General features: G+C 36.4%; 1 protein-coding gene and 2 long non-coding RNA genes across 5 annotated transcripts in view; 1 reads left to right on the top strand and 2 right to left on the bottom strand.

Moving 5' to 3' along the window:
• Positions 1 to 1,458, top strand: part of LOC115506348 — a 44,391-nt gene extending 42,933 nt beyond the window's left edge. For both annotated transcript variants that reach the window (XR_003966325.1, XR_003966326.1), the window contains one exon: positions 1,395 to 1,458. This is a non-coding gene — a long non-coding RNA (uncharacterized LOC115506348). The remainder of the gene's footprint in view (positions 1 to 1,394) is intronic.
• LOC115506346 lies at positions 182 to 11,316 on the bottom strand. Its single transcript, XR_003966324.1, has 5 exons — positions 10,355 to 11,316; positions 7,170 to 7,275; positions 5,978 to 6,082; positions 4,570 to 4,719; positions 182 to 406 (listed from the first exon to the last, which is right to left on the bottom strand). It is a non-coding gene; the product is annotated as an uncharacterized LOC115506346 (long non-coding RNA).
• A 5,978-nt stretch (positions 11,317 to 17,294) lies between these two features.
• RIPK2 (receptor interacting serine/threonine kinase 2) overlaps positions 17,295 to 24,191 on the bottom strand; it is a 30,143-nt gene continuing 23,246 nt past the window's right edge. For both annotated transcript variants that reach the window (XM_030303974.1, XM_032591903.1), the window contains exons 8-11: positions 21,468 to 21,557; positions 20,508 to 20,601; positions 18,713 to 18,868; positions 17,295 to 18,110 (exon numbers count right to left, since the gene is read on the bottom strand). In XM_030303974.1, coding sequence (XP_030159834.1) covers positions 17,773 to 18,110; positions 18,713 to 18,868; positions 20,508 to 20,601; positions 21,468 to 21,557 — 678 coding nt within the window. In that variant the 3' untranslated portion in view covers positions 17,295 to 17,772. The remainder of the gene's footprint in view (positions 18,111 to 18,712; positions 18,869 to 20,507; positions 20,602 to 21,467; positions 21,558 to 24,191) is intronic.

A 24,191-nucleotide genomic window follows, 5' to 3' on the forward strand; every position in this document is an offset into this window, starting at 1 on the left:
ATTCGCTAAGCCAATTTTTGGTGATGTATACAGTTCTATACAAAGGAAAGGGAGAGTCATATTTGTTAAGTGACTGGCTTGTGCCAGACACCACTAAATGCTCACAGATACGTAGGTGTGAGTGTGTTTTGGAGTGGGGTGAAAGAGGGAAGTCCTTGCATTTTACACATACAAGCTTTTATTCCATTTACATGGTTGGCATTGCAAGTCACAGAGTGCAATGGAAACAAAGTTGAGTTTGTTTTCTTACCATAGTCTTTGTAAATTTGAAGGTCATTTTTGCTGATAAATATACTCTTAAGAAATATGCAGGAATTCCAGATAAATTCCAATTCCAATTAAGGAGTTGACTGTATCTCATAGAGAGGGTACACAAGCAATAAACTACAGGAAAGAAGAGTCTTAGCTAGGATAAAAGGAAACAAAAATAAATGAGTACGTAAACTAGGAACTACCAGTTAGTTTATTCTCTTGAGCACTTGCTCTGCTGCACCAGCTCTATTTTCCCCATGTAGAGTGCCTACAACTGCTTCCATATTGTCTCCCCTGTTCTACTTCACCTCATGGTAGAAACAAAAACAGTGGGTCAAGAGGTATTTTAGTTTTGCTAACACAGTGACAAATTCAGAACTGATGGGACATTTAAGATGACCCTAAACCCAGGAAAATTGAGTCACGTGAATACATGACTCTTGACTGCCTATGGTAACCCCCTAATACTGAAATCTTTAGCCCAAACTTCATTTGGTCATGAAAAGCATGAAGAGAATGGGAAGCTAAAATCATTTCATCTGTGCCTTACATTTAAAAAGCATATTAACCTCTTATCTGGATTGAAATAGTTTGGGATATATTACTGCAATATTTCAAATTCGTAATACCAATTATAAACAAAAACATCTTTAGGTAAGAGTATAAATCTCCCAATAAACTTACAAAAGAGGTGATAAAAATGGCTGCTGGTATTTATAATATTCGTCAAGTGCTGCTAATGTTATAGAAACCAATAAGCTAGCTAGTTTTTGTAGTTAAATATGATATTGCCACAGCCTTACCCCTAAAACGCAGGGACAGTGTAAGTGCGGTAATGTATTTTGTGTCACAGCCTTCAGTGTAAATCATGAGCCAGACACAGCACGCCATATTATCTCAACTTTTGTAAATTTTATAGATTTAGAATTGCTGAATTGAAATGAAACTACCAAGTAAAATTAAATGCTGTTCATAGATATCCTATACCACTGTTGGGAATCACAGCCATCTGTGAAAATTATACCCAGATTTATTGCTCCAACCCATTGCATCTGTGCTCTTTAGCAATGTTCTTTCACTCTTTTTGCTTTCTTTCCTCTTCTCTGTGATTTATTATCTCCTTCTTTCATCTCTATTAACAGGTCAACATCTCTTAATTATACCTGAATGAGGCTTCGTTATATGCTCTTCTGAAGAAAAAATGGCTTATGACAGTAAATGAGAAAACAATTCAAGAAAACAAATGAAAGCCATAACTTTGCTATGTTATTAGTACTTTATTTCATATTGCTTAGTCTTAGTTCTTAATTTTTATGTATTATTCACCAGGAAGTTTGAATAGTTAGGCTTGCAAAGCACCCCATAACACAGTCGCAGGTTCTGTTAATTATTTTGGTGTTGAGATATAAAAGTTAAGTCTACAATGTAATGTATATTTCACAATTTCTCAGAGTCCATGGCTTTCACATGAATATTTTTAATGAGGCAGTTCAATAAAATTTTTATAAATGAATTTTAGTTAACAAAAAATTGTCCCTGTGAAATAGAATTGCTCTATTGGTATTTCTTTATTTATTTATTAAAATTTTTTTTTTTTAACATTTATTCATTTTTGAGAGACAGAGTGAGACAGAGCATGAGCAGGGGAAGGGAGAGAGAGAGGGAGACACAGATTCTGAAGCAGGATTCAGGTTCTGAGCTGTCAGCAAAGAGCCCAACATGGAGCTCGAACCCATGAACTATGAGATCATGACCTGAGCTGAAGTCAGACACTTAACCCGCTGAGACACCCAGGTGCCCTGGTATTTCTTAGTTTATAAATGAGAAAACAGTAGCTTAGTAAGGTTAATGGAGATACCCAAGTCATATGGGTCATAAGTAACTACATGTAATTTGGATGTATAAATATGGATGTCATATTCAAAAATCTGTGTTTGACCCAACATATCATACTACTAATGCTATCTTATATTATGTTATTTTCACTTAAATATTTTGTCATGTAAGTATTTCTATCATTTATATGGCTATTATTTTTATTATTCAGATAATTCCCCACCAAGTTGATCGATATTTTCTCTGGTTTGTTTTTGCTCTTGCAAATAAAGATATAGTTGACATTGTCACACATATGCTTTCATTTCTGTTAAATTTTATCTTTAGAATAAATTCCTAGCTATATCCATGTTGAGTAAAGAACGGTGTCTTCAGGGGCGCCTGGGTGGCACAGTCGGTTAAGCGTCCGACTTCAGCCAGGTCACGATCTCACGGTCCGTGAGTTCGAGCCCCACGTCAGGCTCTGGGCTGATGGCTCAGAGCCTGGAGCCTGTTTCCGATTCTGTGTCTCCCTCTCTCTCTGCCCCTCCCCCATTCATGCTCTGTCTCTCTCTCTGTCCCCAAAATAAATAAACGTTGAAAAAAAAAAAATTAAAAAAAAAAAAAAAAAAAAGAACGGTGTCTTCAAAAGTTGTCTATGCTTCTCATAGGTTATTTTATTTAAAAATTTTAACAAGAAATAGGGCGCCTGGGTGACTCAGTCGGTTAAGCATCTGACCTCGGCTCAGGTCATGATCTCATGGTTTGTGGGTTCGAGGCCTGCATAGGGTTCTGTGCTGACAGCTCAGAGCCTGGAGCCTACTTCAGATTCTGTGTCCGTCTCTCTCTGCCCCTACCCTGTTGATGGCCTCTCTTTGCTTCTCAAAAGCAAATAAACGTTAAAAAAATAAATAATAAAAAATGTAAAAAGAAACTATATAAATAATGCATTATACTAGTTAAAAAATTATCAAGAAATGTAGTAAGACATTTCCAGATAGTGTATATGTTGCTCATTCTGATTGGCCTTGGTCTTTCAGACTGTGTTTTCCTTACATTCATTAATACTATAATGGAGAGCCTGGCATAGAACCAGTAGCAGAAGGAATGATGAGAGTTGAAAGATGTCTTCCACCAGAAGATTCATCATGGCTACCATGCTCTACCAACGTAATGAATGTATTTCTAGTGTTATATGGATGATATTTGAGTTCATTGGTTTATATTTCCAGGATTTCACAATGAATATATTCACAATGAATATAGTAATGCTTGCTATATTAAGATCCTTTCTTAAGAACCTTTTATAACACAGTTCCTCATGGATTATTATTTATGTCTTATCAACTCAGCCTTTAAGTTTTCTACTCTAGAAAACCCTACCCAGAAAATCTCTTTAAAATAATCTCATTTCTCCTGATTATGAACACTCATCAGCTTACTCATCCTCATGACAGTGATTCATTCCTTTATCCAACAGATGATTGCCAAGTTCTCTAGATACTGAGAACAGAGCAGTGTCTAAGAGACAGATTAAGATCTTTGTTTCCACAGAGCTTACAGTATTGTTGGAGAAAGCAGATAATACAAAGCAAATAGTCATTTTCGGTTTAATCAGTACTATGAGGTTATATGTAAGATAGGGAGATTGGACAAAGATAGTCATGTGGTGGGTTGGGGATAGATGGCTTCTATCTTCGAGTGCTAATGAAAGACTTCTCAAAGCCTTTGAACTAAGACCTGAAAGCTGAGGGATAAGGGGGCCAGGAAACAATAAATGCAAATGCCCAGGAGAAGCAAAGGTTTGTCCTGTAAAATAGAAAGAAAGCCAGAGGGACTGGAGTGTAGTCGATATGGCAGGAGATGAGCTTGAAGAAATTCTCAAGGCTGATCATATTGGGCACTGTGGGTCATGCTAAGGAATTTGGATTTTTACTTTGTTTGTAAGGAGAACCTCCCTTTGGAGGTTATCGAATAGGAGAATGAAATGATGTGCTAAAAGATCATCTGGCTGCTGTATGTCTTGTCCCAGGTCAATCACTTACCCATCTGGCGATGACATCTAGTATCTAGCACATAGGAAACACTGAACAACTAAGTACAAATTATCCGTTTTATGTTCAATATCTTCTCCAATATAATCTCTCTTTTTTGACTATCCCTTTTTTTCCTGTTTCCCTGACTACAGGGAAATTTCCAATTCATGACAACTCAGCGAAAGCATTACTTACTCTTCCTGGGAGCCTTCCTATCTTTAGAATCTACATCTTGTTTACCCCTGCTCAGTCTTTGGCCCAGGGTCTTAGTTCCCTCATAGAATAAGACGCTTTAAGATGCTGTTCTCCCTCGGGACTCGGCAAGACATAGGCCCTTGCATTCCTTATTTTATAGCTGGGCGGAGAGCTGAATATTCTCCAGTAAATGTATATAGAAAATGAGTGGGACAAGTGAGGAATTCTTGACAATAACAGTTTCTGTAAGATGTACATTGGATTCACTTACTTTGGAGAGAAGAGCAGGGACCGGTGTGAATCATTCCACAGGGATCATGCTTAAACCAAAGGGAAGGTGCCCTTCCTTTGGGCCCACATAAAGGAGCCTGAAAACTGGGTGTGAAGAATGAGAGGCTTTGGCTGCCATCAGTTAGATGCTCTGCAAACATAGCAATTGGCATTTCTATTGTAAATATTTAGGGCAAGAAAAAGAAAGAAATTCAGATGGCACACATAATGAGGTACTTTTTTTTTTTTTTTCTGATTACTCCAGAAAAATCAAAGGCCACACAGGAACCAGATAGTAGAACTGGAAATCCCCTTGTACTTCTCATTTTGTTTAGTTGCTTCTTACGAGTAAGGAAAAGGATGAGAAAAGAGCAGATAGGACTAAGTGCTGCCACTGAGGTTTTGTGCAACCACTAAATAACACAACCGAGGGAAAATGAAAATGGGAGCCAAATCCTGTCTTTCCCTGGATGGAAGCAGAACTCAGCCATTAATAGCAACGGGAGGCATGGTGAGGTGGAAAAGCCGTAGGGACTGGAGTCAGAAGATGTGAGTCCCAAGCTCTGCTGTTTACTGATATGACCTTGGATAAATCCGTTAGGCCACATTGAATGAGCTGGATTACTCAACTCATAATGATACTATCATTAGCAACAATTTCGCAGGTTTGTTAAAACAAATGAAACAAGATTAGCGAAACTGATTTGTTATTATCATTTCAATAAAAATAGCTGAGACCCAGAGGGTGGTGGGAACTGCTCCGTCTTTACTACACCCCGTCCCAAACTAGAAACATTTTCCCCAAATCTCCTTCCAGCACACCTATACTGTAATCTCTCCTCTCTTCACAATTACTTTGTTGAGCAGTTTTCTGATGGCCCATCATGACGCTAGCCAGCTGTAGGGCTAAGGTGGCCAACCAAGGGATCTGATTTTAAGTACACTAGGTGAGCGGGTGTGTATTAGCATTGATTTTTCACAGCCTGTTTTGCTGTGTTCATCAGTTGGCTCTTCTCCCTTTGGATTCATGCACTCAGCACATTTCCACATTTGTACTTTGCTTTGCAATTATCCCTGACAAACAACTATTTGCAGTATGTGATGTTACTAAACAGTTTTCATGCAAACCCTGCTTTCCCACATCCCGGAAAAGATTGACTCTTTTTTAGAGTCTATTTAAAATGGGCCGCATTTATGCACTGACTGGTGAAAAAGACAAACATGACCAAACAGAATCTCTAGTTTAGCATTTGAAATCCCTGAAATAGGTCGATGGTAAAAGCAAGACCAAGAGGTGATCAAAATGCTTGGCTGTTGTTCATTAGTGACATTAAACATAAGCAGTGATTGATTTCCCTTAGCTGAGCTTTGAAAACACAAATAACCTACAGCACATTTGATTTTCTTACCTGGATGCTGTAATGACTGATTGAGTTCAGTTCACTGACACAAGCCATGGCCACTGTAATAGGAATTAGTCCCTGAACATGGCTTTTGACCTTATTACCAAATGTCTGGGGGCAGAGAGGGAATAAGAAAAGAAAGTTATTAGTGAAAAGAAAACTCAATATTGGGAATCTAGTTTATTTTTTAGCACTAACCTCAGGATACAGAAATTTGGAATGAAATGGACTCAATACTAATTAAGAGACTGATGATCCCTATGGTTTGCGTCGAGAAGTATCAATGAACTGTAAGTCAGTCAATTAACATGTAAAAGATAAGTAATACCTATATCACACATATTTGCAAATATGTCTCTATGTTGAGTTCCCCTCAACTACCTAACACTGAATTAAAAGTTCATACTAGGCCAACACTACTCTCATGTGAAGCCTCCCAATATTTTTCCTCCTTCTTTTTTTCTTGATTTCAGAGGAAATTAGAATATCTATAAAAATGTGGCAGTTTGGGAATCAGATCTAGGGGTATATAATCTGGAGTTTTTCCAAAGGTGGAAATAAAAGGTTAGAAAAGAAAAATAGCTAAACAAGACTGTATATTAGGATATTGTGGACACAATCAATTCCTCACACAAGTTTTATCAACCAATCGCCTCATATGAATTTGTTATAAATGCAGTCTTAGTCTTTGGGCAGGAAAGTAGATAATTTAACTCAGGCCCTTTGAAAACCACGCAGGTCACCAATACAGTAATGTAAACATGGCTGGAAAAGTCCCATTTCAACTCTGGTGACTACCTTGGCTGTAAGCAGATTTGATGAGGAAATCCTATGCCTGTTTTTGTGGGTCCATTCTAAGTCTCCACAGGGAAACAGAACCACCCCTCCTGATGCTGCCTGGTATGCATAATGTGGTCCTTAGTGGATAATTGTGACATTAATGTGTGTCTCATCCTGATCTGGAGTTAGTGCAACAACAACAACAATAGAAGAAAGTGAACCTTTATTCCTGTGCCACACTTTGTGGTAAGACATGCATGTATTAGCTCATTTAACTCTCACAGTGCTCCCATGTTATTATTTTCCTCATTTTTTTCCAACAACCAATCTAGCACAGAGAGGTGCAAATTGCCCATATTTTCCTCTTATGAAAAAATTCTCAATGGAGGCAAGGAGCAGTGGATCATTTCAAACTTACCATAGCAACAGCTTCGGGAAAGAAGGCATATGTAAGATGACATTGTAAGCCACATTGGTCAGCAAATAAAGGACAGTCACAATGGGCATGGATACAGAAACAGACACTGGTAGAGTCCAAAGAAGAAAAACAAAAGGACATTTTACCGTTTGAACATTTGAAAAGAACCCAAGAATATAAGCATTGCATCCAAATGGAAGATTTTCCTGTGGGCAAAGGTGATGACTCTCCTCACAGTTTAGAGCACTTTATCCAAGACATCTTTTCTCTCACTTTCTCTCACTTTCTCTTTAATCCATTAAGAAACTGTCATCCTGATGAGCACTGGGTGTTGTATGGAAACCAATTTGACAATAAATTTCATATATTGAAAAAAAAAAAACAAAACAAAACTGAGAACAAACTGAGGGTTGATGGGGGGTGGGAGGGCCGGGAGGTTGGGTGATGGGTATTGAGGAGGGCACCTGTTGGGATGAGCACTGGGTGTTATATAGAAACCAATTTGACAATAAATTTCATATTAAAAATATAAAAATAAATAAAGTTATATAATGTAAAAAAAAAAAAGAAAAGAAACTGTCATCCTGAAATAAATAAACTGGTATGATCTGTTTTGAAAAAGTCAATTATATTCACTTTACTACAAGCATATTTATAGCTTCCCATCAGAGAAAATATCTTCCCTTAAACTTTTGCTAGGTGACAAAGGAAGATATGCTGAGGCATTAACAGTGTGGAAGAAAGATTTTGTCCCCCTCAGTCTAAACCCAGTGTCATGCCTGTGAATATGCTGCATAGGTGGCAAAAGGAAATTAAGGTTACAGATGGAATTAAGGGTGCCAGTCAGACCTGAAGAGATCACCTTGTATCATTTGGAAGAGGGGCAGGAGAGGCTGAAATTTACAGAGAGGTTCTCCTTGTCCTTGTTGGCTTTGAACATGGAAGTGGACCATGAGCCAAGAAGTGTAGGCAGCCCTTAGAAGCTGGGAACAACTCTCAGAAGACAATGGCATAAAATGGGGACCTCAGACTTACAACTGCAAGGAACAGAATTCTGGCAATAACCTATATGAGCCAGGAAATGGATTCATTCCTAGAGTCTAAAAAGGAATGCAGCTTTGCCTACACCTAGATTTTAGCCTTGTGAGCTCTGTATCAGGGGTCTGACACACAAACATAATAAAATACACACATATATACCTACGTGAATAAAATAATAAAGTTCACTCTCTGCTATAGTGTGCTATGTCCAATGCAGTGCTACCTATATGAGCGCGGTCATATCCTTTAAAAAGTATGTTGAGGGGTGCCTGAGTGGCTCAGTCAGTTGAGCCTCCAACCTTGATTTTGGCTCAGGTCATGATCTCAGGGCTGTGAGATCAAGCCCCGCATCAGGCTCCATGCTTTGTACATTTTGGATAATTCTTTGGTTTTGGTTTTCTGCTTTTATACCGAGGCTGATCTCTTTAAAGGCAAGAATGCTTCTTTTTCATTTTTTTTCCTAAGCATTCAAATATATGCTTGTTGAAAAATAATTTTGTGAAGGTTTTGACTTACTTTGAGGTATTGGAGCTTCTTTGGATGGCGCTAATATGCATGGCTTACAAGTACGTTAGTAGTAAATAAAACAAATGCTATTACCAGGTTTTTAAAAAGTAGGTACTTTACAAAAATAGCAAGCTCATAAGAAAAGGTATGTTCATCACACAATGATGTGAATGTTGACTTTAGACCTGTAAGTAGCAATTCTTAATGTTCATTGAATTTTTGGTACTGGCAGGTCCTTAGGAATTTCACCTGAGAGCCACTCGTTTAATGGCTCTGAAAATTGCAAGCTGGTATATTTCAGTACTTTTCTCAAGTGGCTCTGTGCTGCTAGAGTTAAATTGGAATCTAAGTTTCCTGACTTGATATTAGAGTACATTTTCCATAGTCTGTTAGAGCATTTTAAAAATTTTCCTACATATCTAAGATTTTGAAGACTTGCACTCAAGATGGGATGTGGCTCCTCAAGGACAGGGATGTACCTATTGATCTTTGATTAGCTAAAGCTTAGCACTATGCCTGGGCCAGAGTCAGCATTTGTCAAATGAGAGGTTTCATGAGTGTCTTCCCTGGGTAACCTTGGGAAATCACTTCATCTTCCCAATTCTCACTTCCTGATCCATAAAATGGGAACAAAACTCACCTTATTTATTCCTAGGTTGCTTTAAAATATATATTTATGTTTGCTTATTAAGAAAATTATTATAGTTTTTCAAAATGGTAACTTTATTATGGCATACATATAATTACCATTTTGAAAAATACATACTTATATACATAGGAAAAATATATACATTATTTTATTTGGTATATTAATAAGTTAATATTTTAAAGATTTATATGTATCAATTATTCACATATTTATATACCTGGATATAGCTAAATACAAACATATAAAAGTGCATTGTTAAATCTTTTACTGCAAATTTTTATATGAATGAACAAAAGGATAAAGGATTACAATCAGAACTTGAGTCTTTTTTTTCTTTTCTGTAAAATGACTAAGTTATTTTATGCCTGAAATAGTAAAAATTCCTTTTGATCCCACACAACTGTTAGTGCTTTTTGACATTCTCTCAAATCATGTTGTCAAAGATTCCTTACTTTAAAAAAATTATTTCTAAAAATATTGTTTCTAACAACCATTGTTGTTTGTTGCTGTGTATTTTGACAATGTTGCCTGTGAATATTTCCTATTCTTAAGTATTTATGACTTATATTTGGTCTTCTTAACAATATTTTTGATTTTGCCTATCCCAAATTCAGACCCTGTAGTCAAAATTAAAAAAAGAAAAACAAAACTATTAAGATGTCTTTTGTGAATAAACAATATTTGGATTTCCTAAAATGGCCATCAGGTAACACAGGTTGGCTTTGATGATTAAATGAGACAATTATGATGAAAAGCTATCGGGAACTGAAAAGCTAGATAAATTTACTTTTCTCAGGGCTGGAACATTTCATAGTGGCTACATGTGAAACTGCATAACGTAACTTGGAGCCTCCTCAACAGTCTAGCTTAGTCTCTGAGAACTATATTGTAGGTTAATATTCATGTAATACAGTAGTTTGTATTCGTTTAACTACTTCATAGGTGTTTTTTGTTTGTTTAATTACATATGCCCAGCTTTTGGTCTTACCTTTAAAAACAAAATAGCCATTCATCAATATAATTAAGATGGACATCAAGATCTTCGCGTACATGAAGATATCCTTCACTCAGCTTTCCTACTTCACACTCATGCAGTGAGTAAATGCTATGGTTCCTATAGAAAGAATGAGTGTAGTGAGTGAAATACAACGTGCTGCTCACATCTGAGACATGGGCCCTCACAAGAATCAGGGTTCAGGAAGGACGCTCCACAGGATAAAAGTCCATTGTTTAAAAAAACAAAAATCCTACACTTTCCGTTTACACAGTAGTTTTCAAACTTTATCTACTTTTATTTTCCTATCTATCTACAACCCATGGTGAAAGTGGCTTGATGAGTTCGGAAAATGATCCTGAAGTAGAACTTGGTCACAGCGCCTCCCTGCATCTCACCAGGCTTCTCTTCTGCATATGTGGGAAAAGTGGAGTTCACCTGTTGCACCCCTTGGGGAGGACATTCCCACAGAAGACCTCTCTTGTTTGCCTGTCCTCAGACCTTAGCTTGGCTGTTTTCTACAGTATGGCATCCTCTACTGTACATGCCCTTGTGTTTGCCAAAATCCAGTGTTGCAAAGTCTATCTTGATAGTGACCTTCTTTAAGAAACTTCTCCTGACCCCCAGTGCAAATGTGATCTCCCTCACTTTTGAAATTTACAGCACTTGTTTATACTTTTCTGATGGAATGTCATTTTCGCTTATGCTGTTCTTTATATGTCTTATGCTCTCACTAGGATATATATGCTAATTGTGGAAGACCCTATTTCTATGTCCCCACAGTTTCTAATGTGTAGAAGGTTCATAACTGAATAGAAGGGAACAGAATTAAACTATCAGTCCAGGTTTATGAACTGTTAGTGGGTGATGAACCTGGAGTTACCAGTTATTTTTCATAAAATTTGTAAAATCAATATGAAATAAATGAATGTAACTTTCAGGGAGATGAAGGCCCCAAGTTAAAAAATCTAGTATTATCAGAAATACAAATGACTATTTTCCACAAATAGACTAGTCGTCAGCTAAATTTGAAATATTAGGTTGGCAGGGCTTTAAAATAGCCTATGAAGTCTCCCTGATTAGAGTAAGATTTTATGAGTCTGAAGGGAAAAGTAATATACTCACATATGCAGGCAGTCACGATCCATTTCCCTTCCTCATAAGCGACTCACAATTTGTCCAAAGAGGTGTGATAACAAATTTCATAAACGTGATTGTCTTTATGGCCTGTCTATCCTATTGGCTCAATCAGTAAAGAGGACAAAAGTCAGATGAAGACAGTAAATCCACAAAATGCTTCCAAGATGTATGCATAGCTTGTCCTTGACTACTGGGTGGAGCTTTCCATAATATGAAGCCCCAAACAGTGAAAAAAGTCTAGTAATAGCTCAAACATTCAGGAAAAGCCTAAGCACCTCTGTGGGCGATACAAGTGTGCCCGAGCCTCATATATCCCACTATGAGACAGATGCCAGTTAGTACAATATTATGCTTAATTTGGACTTTTTCTTCTTGGTCCTTGTCTTGCTTGTCTTCTGCTGGTTCTCCATTACTGGGTGTGACATGTTTACCACAGCACAAAGAAAAATGACCAGCCATTTTGTGCTGGAACATTCCTGTGGGTTGGTGAAAAGAAAAAAAAAATGATGCTATTCATGAGATGACACAAGAGAATGACAAAAACAACTTTTGACTCAAACCATAATAACGTAAAGAATGGTTGAAGGATATCCAGGAGAAAGTTTTGAAATGGTGTCACTGAGGGAATACACTATGAGTCAATTTTCAGCATGATCCACCCATTCATTTATTCATTTCGAAAAGCAGTTAAAGAACTCAGGAGGCATAGTTCTAGGAACACAAATAACAAAGCCTAGTCCTTGCCCTCAGGGCTCTCAGTCTGCTGCAAAAAGTCAGAACTCAATGAAAAAATCACTTGGGCTGCAATGAGCTCATGAAGGAAGCAGGAACTAACCTGTCTGGGATTTTACGACAGTGTCCTTATGGTTGGGAATGATGACTCAGTGTCCATGGGGTGCATGAGAGGAAGAGTAAGTGGTATTCCAGGTAAAGTTCACAGGACACGCAAGGCAATGACAAAACAAAAACGCAAACAAAAAAGTAGTCTGGTGTAGTTGAAGTTTAGGGCATAGAGAGGGTGATGCTAGAAGCGGAGCCTGAAAAGCTACATAGCTGCTAACTTAAATGGTTTCTTGCCATCCGGAGATTGGTCTCTCTCCTGTGGATGTTTGGGGGACCCTTGAAGATTAAACAGGTGTGACATGATACATTTCTATTTCAGAAAGGTGGTCTGGCATTGAATGACAGGGCATTTCTTTACAGTAATTTAAAAAAATATTAAATTCCAGCAGTTCAATTTTGAAATCAGGCCATTTCTATCCACTGTAGTCAAGACATCATCTACTGAACAGTCTCTTAAATGGCTCTCCCTGCTCTAGCCCCTCTCCAGTCATCTTTAGTAATCTTCAAACGTTTCAACCACAAGACGTCATATCATTTCTCTGCTTGAATTTATCTAGTGGCTTCCATTACACATATCATGACACCCAAACTCTTCCCCAAAGTCCTGTGTGATTCTGGCCTCTGCCTACTACTTTGGCTTCAGCTCACAGCTCCCTTGTCCTCAGTCACCACCTCCAATAACACTGGCCTCACTCATTCTCATCTTCACCTGCAGACTCCTCCTCTTCCCTAGGGGAAATCTCTCAGAGCTCTCCGTTTTCTACCACAACAAACTCCCTAGGAATGAGAAGTGGGAGTGAGAAGTGGGACGTTTTTCAAGAAGAAACAGTTGCTGGGTTACTATTTTGAAGATCATAGCTTGAAATTTTTCTAGATTTTACTTTGTGTCTACGTCATAGCAACTTCTACTTTTAAAGATATTCCCACTCAAATCTCTCTAAGGGTATTACTTATACCTATTTTAAGGTTGTCTTCTCGTTAGTCTTTAATTTTTATTTTCTTCAGATGTTGAATTTGGGGATTCTTTATACAGCTGGTCTACTTAAATCATGAGATTTTGGTGGGCACAGTGCCTTGCACCTAGATTTCATAAGCAGAGCCTGAACAATACCATATTGTTTCTATGTAAGGACAGGAGACAAGTTCCTTTTTAATATTTAATGTACTCATCCCCCAAACACCCAACAAAAGTATGCTTACATTGAAACACATTTTAGATGAAAAAATAAGCCAATGCTCTAAAAACTGACCTGGAAATAGATACTATTTTGGTTAAACGTGTAGATTACATAGTCTTTTATGATAATGTGTAACACTTTAAGAATATTTCCATTATATTCATTAGTGAGTAGGTGCATAGTTGTACCTAAATAGTGATGATTAGTTGAGCTTTGTCAAGTTAAGGGAGGAAGCCTGTGGCATTCTGCAGACTTTTCCTTGGCCCAGTACCATTCAACATTTTAATTAGTAACTTGGAGGAAATTACAAACAGCAACTTTGTCAAATTTGTGGATGACAAGCTGGGGGATTCCAGATTTAGGAATCAAAACTATACTGAGTGGGTGGAACTAGGAATGAATTTAGAAAAATGAAGAGGGATAAAGGCATAGCCTTATATATGGGCCCCAAACCCAACTCAACTTTGAGTACAGAAAAGAAGGCAAAACAGCATAGTTACAAAAGACAAAGGAGTTTTAGCTCATAGTTAAATATCAACTCAGCATCATGTGAGTGTTAAAAAATGGGCTTTTAATATATTAGTTACAAGGGAGGAGATATCCCAACTGTGCTGGTAAGACCTAAATGGATTAGAAGTAACAGATGCAGTTGTGGGTACCATATGTTAAAAGAAATACAGATCATACCTCTTAAATAGCCATTGAAGGAAGGGATTATTTTAAAGTACAAAAAAAGCCATCAGGAACAGAAGTTACCTGGAAATATATAAAGAGTTGCCATATGGGTAAGGGAATAGATGTACTCTACATACTATCCCAATGTTTGGAACCATGACCAATAGATATAAACAATAGGGAAATAGATTTTTAAATCACTGTAGGAAAGAAGTGACCTGTCTGGAGATGAAGCATATTGCCTGAATAGGTAAATGTTTCCCCCCTCATCAATACAAGTTTTTGATCATGAGATACTTATCTATCTAAAGTCTTTGAGGAATTTGAGGCATAACCTTGCATAATTATTCCTTTCAACCTAGACATTCATTAATTCTAGGACATCAAATTTTAAAAGATTAAGAGTGAAATTGGTAACAAGATTAAAGGCAGCATAATTTTCCAGGAAAAGGTTGAGAAGGGACAGATCAAATAAAAGAATTTTGTTTCTAAAAGAAATCTGGGTGTGTGACTTTGAAAAGAAAAAAAGTCCAGGGAAGGGGAGGAAAAGCAGGAGGTTGTTTGGGAACTGGGCTAGAGAGATGAGAGTATAGAGAAAAAACGCATTTCTGAAACCAGTGAGAGGTTTTGAGGATGGCTACACATGAAAGATTACTGATTCTCCTGTTCTTCCAGTTGGTCATAGTTTTTCATCATAAATTAGGAATTGAGTTGGGGTGGGGGAGGGTGAACAGAGGATTACCAACAGAAGGGAGATAGAAACCAGCTGCCGCTGCTGGGTACCTCTGCTGCCACGCCCCGGTCTTTTCACCGTGATGCCGGTTTCTCTAGTATAACTTTCAACGCATCCAGTCTTGCTTCTTGGCTTTCCCCACATCAGCTCTGCTCTTCTGCTGTCGTAATTCAAGTGTCTGATCCCTTCTAAAGTACTTCTTTAAAGAGCTGAGTGATAGATTCAATCAACTGATCTGATTATCATATTTAAGCAATCTTTCCAACATGCAAAACATGTCTAATATTGTTTTGGGAATTCAAGTGGATGCAAAAAAACCCAAAAGTTAAATTTCCTAATCACACCTCAGTTCTGAGACTACACCTGCTGAAGACAAGTGTGGCAGACACAAGGAAAACTGATCTGTGAACTAAAGGGAAATTATCTTATGCATAGTTCTATTTTGTTTCCTAAAAACAAAGGGTCTTGAACTTTAGCACACACATAATGGTCTGGATGGTTTATTGACATAGATTTCTGAACCTTACTACCTGAGATTAGTTCAGGTCTGAGAGAAGGGCCGTGAATTTGCCTTTCTCACAAGTTCCAGGTGATGTGAATGCAGCTGTTCTGTGGACTACATTTGTGGGTAAGACTGTTTTAAAACAGATGAACATAAGGGAAACAAAAATAATATAAAAACAGGGAAGGGGACAAAACAGAAGAGACTCATAAACGTGGAGAACAAACTGAGGATTACTGGAGGGGTTGTGGGAGGGGGGACGGGCTAAATGGGTAAGGGGCATTAAGGAATCTACTCCTGAAATCATTGTTGCACTATATGCTAATTTGGATGTAAACTTTAAAAAATAAAAAATTTTAAAAAAGTACAAAGGAATGTCTCTCTCAAAAATAAATAAACATTAAAAAAAACAAAAACCAAAGTACAAAAAAAAATACACTGCAAGGAATGCCACTTTCAGATTATCTAGTACTATCTAGTTAAAAAAGAAATAATTATAGATTATTAGGTCCCTTCCTTAAGTGACTGAATCTTACTATCATCCTTCTACTATGCTTCAATGATAGCTGGTACACTCACATTCTACCTATAATTCAGTATTTTGGATTGCCTTGATTATAAAATGAAACTTTATATATTATACATACACAATTAGTACCACTTGTGATATGTGGATCATTTTCAAATAAAATACAATTTTTAAAAAAACTGTAAAATTCTTGCTAAATACTGTTTCTGAAGTTCTGAGACTGAAGCCTATTCTTTTTCTTAACAAGGGGGATTAAAACATGACAGCACAACTGTGACATTCTCCTTTACTTAATTAGAAGGCTCAAGGAAGAACTGAAAGAACTTCTGTACCATATGACTCAAATGTTATTTGGTGCTGTATCTATGTACTACCTAAAACAATCTCATTTTCTCAACTTATTTCCCAAATTAAATCCTTATCCTAACATTTAAAAATAGGATATAGAATAGATAACTCATATACTTAATTGGTTTCCATCTTTCCCTAGTAATTTCCATATTTCTCAGAGATACAGTAATGAGGCACCACCAGTTAGTGTCAAGCTCCAAATGGAGATTAAAACACTCATTGTATAATCTTAATAAAATATTTAATTGCCCCAATACCTTCTGGTCATTTAAAAAAGATGTTAACAGGGAAAGAGAGGGAAGAAGGGAGGGGCAGAGAGAGAGGGGGACGGACAGAGGATCTGAAGTGGGCTCTGCATTGATGGCACATAGCCCTATGAGGACCTTCTGATCATTTTTGACTCTTACTTTTTTTTATAATACTGTGGGTCTGATACCTCTTGAAAGTCTGTACTTTTGAATTTATCCTGCATCACACTTTTTGCTGACATTGGTAATAAACATTTTCAGAAGAGAGATTATTCCTTGTAAGTTTTCATTTAGTGACATAAGCTGTTAAACATAAAAATAACTCATGCTCTATCTTTATTGTTTTGGCTAAATCTGGTGAACAGATTAATAAGATAAAGATGCAGCCTTGATATTATGCAGCAATTAAAAAGGATGAGTTAGATTTATGTATGATCTGGAAGGCTACACATGATGTACTATTAAGTGCAAAAATTAGTGCCGTATATAACGTATTAAAATGATAATACTAATGAAAGACCCTTTCCCAAATGAGCATATACTTTACACAGGAGTAGGAAGAAGGGTAAAGAAGGATACACATTATGTTGTTAACTTTGGTTACCTTGGTTGCTGGTTATGGTTAGAAATGAGGGTGGAAACATGTTGAAAGATACATTTTTTTCTTCATGTATTTTGTATTTTACCTTCGAAATATTTTTTTAAAGAGATTCCAATGATTAAGATTTAAAAATGTAATCTGGATAATAAAGTTTAATGAACAACTTTTTTGGAGAGGATATGAACCTGGGACTACACATGAGAAATGCTGTACTATCTCTAATTTAAAGGTTACATTTCAAAAAGCCAAACTTTATCTGAGACAAGTAATAAATAATCCAAAAGAAAGTGAATATGAAAATGGCTTCCATGAGAAATGCATGATACCTTAAGACATTGTAATGTACAAGAATGACATTATATTTGAAAACTAATTTCAATTAACCAAAGACACAAATCGAACTATCTAGCAAAATGCAAACTTTCTACTATATTAATTAAAAAAAAAAAAAACAAAACTGTAATGTCACAGGAGAAGACTAATATTTACCTGAGGAAGAAACTCCATTAAAGCTTCTAATACTCATGTGGATTTTGTAAAAACAATATGATAAAGGCAACAGAAATATAAAATACTCTCATAGAATAACTTTTCTTCTTGAAAGAGAGTCACTTACAAGCTTTTATTTTGACATAAATTTAAAGATTGTGATAGAGAAACCACAAGTATTTCCGGGTAAGGCTGAAGACCCATTTGCTTGTTATCTTTCAACTTTTGTACTATAACCCTGGCAAATTCTTCTCCTTGAATGTCAGTGGTGTCCAGTAACTGTCTGACTTTTGAGGTTCTCGTAGGTTTGGTACTAATGAGTTCATAGTCCTCCTTCATGATCAAGTCCCTGGACAGAAGAGCATCCAGCGACTGGTTGAGGCAGGCTTCTGTCATCTGGCTCACAATATCTTCCCTTTTGCTCTGGATCCACTGTTGGGCTATGCCAGGCTGTAATCGCTCTGTAGGAGAGCAAGGGATGACAAATGAGTTGAGGACAGATAGACAGCTATGAAAAAAATTGGATGAAAAAAGAAACAGTAAGGAATAAAACCCAATTGTACCGTGATTAGGCTAATATGAAATACAAGTACTTTGGCGGATGCTGTTAATTTTCAGGAAACATACAGATATTTGGGTTCTCTCTTCTTTTCCCTTCAGTTCCCTTCCCAGAAAAAGCCTTTTTATAGGCTATAGATCCATAGGAGCAAGCCCCACTCTGTTGCAGATATCTATATCTATTATTTCTATAACTATCTATATATTTAATATAAAAGACACCTGCATATTTTTAAAAAAAACAAAAATAACTCTACCTTTAGTAACATATTAAGTCACACCTCCTCCTGGCAGTCCCTCACTAGATAGGTGTTCATGGAATACCATGTGGGCCTATTATTACATGTCAGCACTCACAGCTTCCAGGATTGGAAGTGCTTTCTTTCTTAAGAAGGTACATATTTATCATGTTGAAGAAATAAAGACAAAACTTCCTGTATGGCAAATCTACTGAACATATAGCTGTGAAGTAAACGGCATCATTTACAAAGTGTTGTATACTTACCTGAATTTCCCTCAGCTGAGAGTGGATTTATTACTGCTAAAGAGCATGGGGCGGTCCTGTGATCACAACAGGTCACCTTTTGAGCTACAGAAATGTGACTATCACAACTGTGATTTACTGGATAGTGATACAGCGTAGAGAAGTCTTGAGTTTTTCCTACAAAACACAGTATCTTCGTTAGGGGCAGAAGAGTCCTTAGCTACTCTTATTAGCTAAAATATCAACATCTGGATCATACCGAGTATAGTATTCAATGTCTTTACATTTTCATTGGAATTAAAGCTGGTTCATAAATCTAATCCACAAGTAAATACATTTTAGAACAAAAAGGGTTTATGAAAGTTTTTTACCATACTTTTGTGTTTATGTAAATTATAAATTATGGAATTTTACTTCTTCACATAATCCCACATTTCTTCTTCTGTGTCTTCTTTCTCCTTCAGCATGTTAAATGTGTCCTCTAAATCTATTTATGATGTGTGTTTTTCTACACCCTTCTCTGGTAATCCTATTCAATCTCAGGGCCTCAACTGTCACCTCTCTTCCCAAATCTATGTAATTAAATTTTCTGTCTTCGTTGAGCCTTAGTCTTAAATTTTCAACAGCCCACTGGACATCACTCTCATGTGTGCTGCTAAACACCCCAAATTAAAAACAAAACACTAAAAACTTAATTACACATCTAACTCTAAAATCCGTTTCAACTATTTCTGTTAAAAGCACCAATGTTCTCCCAGTCACCAGGCTTGATAACTTGTTCAGTTCTTTTGTCTTCCTTCCTACAAGTGGAGATCTATAAATTCTTTCTTCCCACAAGTGAAGAGCTATAAAGCCCCTCAGTGTGTTCTCCATAACATCCCTTTCACTCTTTCTTCCTTCTTCTACTCTGAGGTCTCATAATCTCTCGTGTACTGCAGTAACAGGCCAAAAGTCTAACTGATTGGTTTCCCCACTTCCATTCTCCTTTTCCTTCCAAAATATTCCACATATTCTAGACAGGATGAGTCTTCCTAGAGCAAAAAGTTTTTTATCAAGTCACACCCTTGCTCAAAAATTTGCAATAGTTGCTTCCCACCCAAGAGAAAAAGCCCAAATAGCTCAGCCTAGTGTTAGAAATTGTGATGGTATGATTCTACCCTACTGATCTTTTATCTTTATTAATTCATATCCTCTTCACCAGCTAAACCCAACTACTCACTGTTCTTTGTGTTTTCTTGCTTCTGTGCCTCTATGTTGTTCCTTTTGCCTGGAAGGCCCATCTTTATAACTATAGGTCCAACCTTCAGTCAGAAACAATTTCTTCATGATGACAACATGGTGTAGTGGAGTGACATGAAAATATTTATCAAAAGACCTGGCTTCGAGTCTTGGGTTTGCCAGCTACTAACTATGTGATCCAGGAAGTCTTGATCTTAAAAATCTGTAAAATGAGGAATATCTCCCTCACAAGGTTGTTGTGAAATACTTTGTAAAAACTGTTACTTTTCCAGTGTATTACCATAGCTCTACATCCATATCACTTTCTATCTCTTTACTATGGTTATTTAGAAATATTACTCTTCCCTTAGAAGATATGTTTTTTAGAGTCTAACACAATGCCTTCAATATTTTAATGTATTTGTAGAACACCCCAGTACTATTTTCACATCTTTAGATTCTGACACTTAAAAAAAAACGAGTCACGACTGCAAATGAAAGACATGTTCCATATAAACCATCACTGCTTACCAATGATACGATCTTAAAAAAAAAAAAGGAAACCTTGCCAGCAATACTGATTGAAAAGTTTACATACTAGGTAAAAAATCACTGTCTTGAGACGCTGACAGGGACTTTGAGGCTCCAGTAGAACCACTAGTTTTATGGAGCTGAGAGGATCCACACGATTCCTAAAGTAAACAGAGGATAAATGATTTAGATTAATAGAAAATCATTTTAAAAGTTATACGGTTTTAATTTCTAAATAGTTGTTGCTTTTGGTTTACTATAAAAAAGAACAAAACTATTACAATTTATACCTTACAAAATTAAAGAAACACATATATAAAATAATAAGCTTTATATATTCTTAGGAGAAATTATTAACTTGAAATATGAATGAATGCTACTGAAGAAATCTTTCCTTTTAGATGGTCATGCAAATGGCATTTTCCTTCCAGTAATCACTGTAGGAGGTAAGGATAAGGGTGTACACTGGATAGTTTACATTTGGATAAATATAATGGTAAAACTATAATCAATGATTTGTCTATATACCACACAGGAATACTGCTCATTGGATAAAACAATGACAGGACAAAAGTTAACGGCAAACAGAAAAGCAAGGACGATGTATGATTCAATGAGATGAACATGGCATGAGAATTAGGAGCACTGGATTTCAAACCGGAGATTGCCATGGGCTACCTAATAAATCCTAAAATCTCCCTAGCTTTAGCTTCCCACATATTAAGGAAGGAATTAAGGCTAATGACTTGTTTTTTAATTTAAAAATTTTTTAAATGTTTATTTTTGAGAGAGAGAGATAGAGTGTGAGCATGGGAGGGGCAGAGGGAAAGGGAGATCCAGAATGTGAAGCAGGCTCCAGGCTCTGAGCTGTCAGCACAGAGCCCAACGCAGGGCTCACACCCATGAACCGTGAGATCATGACCTGAGCCAAAGTCAGAGGCTTAACCGACTGAGCCACCCAGGCACCCCAAGACTTAATGATTTTTCATATTCTTCTCACATTTTGAGTTTATCGACATAATTTTACCTCTTGTGGCTCATGAGTTACAGGTATGTTCAGAGATGACGCCATTTCCTTCTTGTCGCATAAGTGAATAGTGCTCAAAGTACTCTGTAACTGGAATGAATGCATACGTGTACTTTAGTTGGAAGTGATTAGGAAGCTTTATGAATAAAATACAATCTACTTAACATAATTTATGTTTATACAAAACAAATGGAAAGTAAAGTTACATCATTTGAGGATATATGATCTAAATGTAGAGACAGTGTAGTATAGGAGTAATAACTTTATAGAGAAACAAACTTTGAATCCTGCCTCATATTAATTGGTTACCTTGAACACATTTATCTTTAAAGATTGACTAATACCTACATGCAGGATCGTTTTAGAGATTAAGTGAGGGAATGAATATAAAGTGTCTGATACAAACTAGGTACTTAATAAATTTCAATTTATGTATGTGTATGTATCTATCCATAATTCTTAAGCATTTACTATATTTTAAGCACTGTGCTTGTAAGTACAGTATTATTTTACAGATAAGAAACTGAGGGCTGGAGTAAGTAAAGGATGCAGAGGGTACTAATGGAATGATGGGGGCTACGTAGCCAATCAGGTCTGGTTTAGAATCTCAGGATACCTAACCATTGGATTTTAGGTGTGAGACTTAATTTCAGTTTACTTATCTGCAAACTGGAGATAAGAATACCTACTTTTCAGGAATACTGTAAGGAGGATTATAAACAAAAAAGCCCTAAGATTACTTAGTTAGCCTTCAATAAATGCTACTAGCTACTAAGCAGATGAGTTACATACATGCTATACCTCTCTATTAAACTCATTTAGTGATTTATTCCCATCTCTATAAAGCAATCTTGGATTAACTGCCATCACTAGTGAGTGATTTAAAAAACAAACCTATCAGTATGCTTTTTTTTTTTTCTCCAAACCAACATAATGCCAACTGCTCCCAGCCCTCCATTATTCATACTTATTACGGTCTTCTCCATTACCGGGTAAGGAATTTTAGAAGAAAAGCAACTATTCATCTGTATTTATAATCTACCTACCATAGCACTTTGCACAAAGTAGTCCAATGAACATTTGTTAAATACATTTTCATGTGAACTTTTAGAGTTATTCTTTGGGTCTGTCTCTGTTATACAAGGCTTTTCTGTGATTTTAAATTTACTGAAACATTTTTGATAATGCAATATCCTTGAATTAGTAACATTATTTTTCATAACTAATCAGTTATGATAATTCAAGTTATTTATGAACTAGTAAATCAATCCCTAGAAGGAAATGAAATGGAATATTAAGGAGAAACTCCTTTTGGTTCAGTTGTTATTATTTAATTTATAAGAAAGGCTATCTGTGAAAACATAAATTACGGGACCTGGTTCAAAGAAATGAAAAAAATGTAGGAACCTCAAACGAGTCACCTTAACTGGTGGTCTTTGTTTTCAGAAGTTTCTTGATGAAAAATCTTATTAAATTTGTATTCTATTGTTGGCCCTGCCATTAACTAGCTGCGTAGGGTATTATGTAACTTTCCTATACCTCAGTTACCTCATTCATCAAATAGAAATGATATTCTTTCCCTACTAATTTCACAGAATTGATACAGAATTTCTTTTTAAAAAAATTTTGAGTGAAAACAATATAGCTATTTAAAAACGCCAAAGAAAGTAATGCTTTTTTAGTAATTTAGCAATGCTATCATCAAAGGGTATTCAGGTATTTGAAAATATGTACTTTAAACTATTTTATTTAAAAAAAACAAAATTTCTTCTAAAATTTAAGGTTTATTTAATTTTTAAAAATTTATTTGTTTAGAGAAAGAGACAGTGTGAGTGGGGGCGGGGCAGAGAGAGAGACAGAGAGAGAGAGAGAGAGAGAGAATGAATATGAATATATCCCAAGCAGGCTCCATGCTACCATGCAGAGCTGGACGTAGGGCTCAAACTCACAAACAGAGATCCAGACCTGAGCTGAAACCAAGAGTTGGACACTTAACTGACTGAGCCACACCCCAAAATTAACCATTTTGAATATAGGTCATAGTATTTAAGTAGTTTGGGGACAAGAAAAAAAAACTGATATGGTTCTCTTCCACTTTACAACCAAGAGAACCAATTCCTCTATTCACCTTTGCTTGGCAGAAGAAGAAAAAGCTGGAAGGAGACAAAGAGAACTGAAAAGATAAAGCAAAAATAAGTATTACAGAAGTCTGTAGCTACTAAGAAGTGGAGACACTGGAATGTGCTAAAAAAGATTGTACCTACTGAGAAGTAGGAAGGTCAGTGAAAAGCTATCAAAAGAATTAAAACACAGTTCTTTAGTGCCTTAAAAAGAGGCACTGATACTGCTATCTTCAATTTTCAGTTTGGCTAAAGGTAGTCGTTTTCTTCACACATTTCCCTTTTAAACCAAGGTTATGTCAAAGATACAGCAAATTGCAAGAAGCAATCAAGGTCATGTAGTGATACATAAATTGTAGACTATACTTGTTCACAACTTAAGACTTTGGTTAATAGCTTATTATTTTTATTATTATATCTCAAATGCAATTTAATGAAACTCAGCACTTGCTGAGCTCAACTATGCTTACTTTGTCCCTAAAGTACTGTATGGTTACTTTTTAATACATTTTGATAAATTTTAAAAAATGTTTATTTATTTTTGAGAGAGAGAGAGAGAGAGAGAGGGAGACAGAGAATCTCAAGCAGGCTCCACGCATTAGCA

The sequence above is a fragment of the Lynx canadensis genome, chromosome F2 (assembly GCF_007474595.2).
Source record: "Lynx canadensis isolate LIC74 chromosome F2, mLynCan4.pri.v2, whole genome shotgun sequence".
Lineage (NCBI taxonomy): Eukaryota > Metazoa > Chordata > Mammalia > Carnivora > Felidae > Lynx > Lynx canadensis.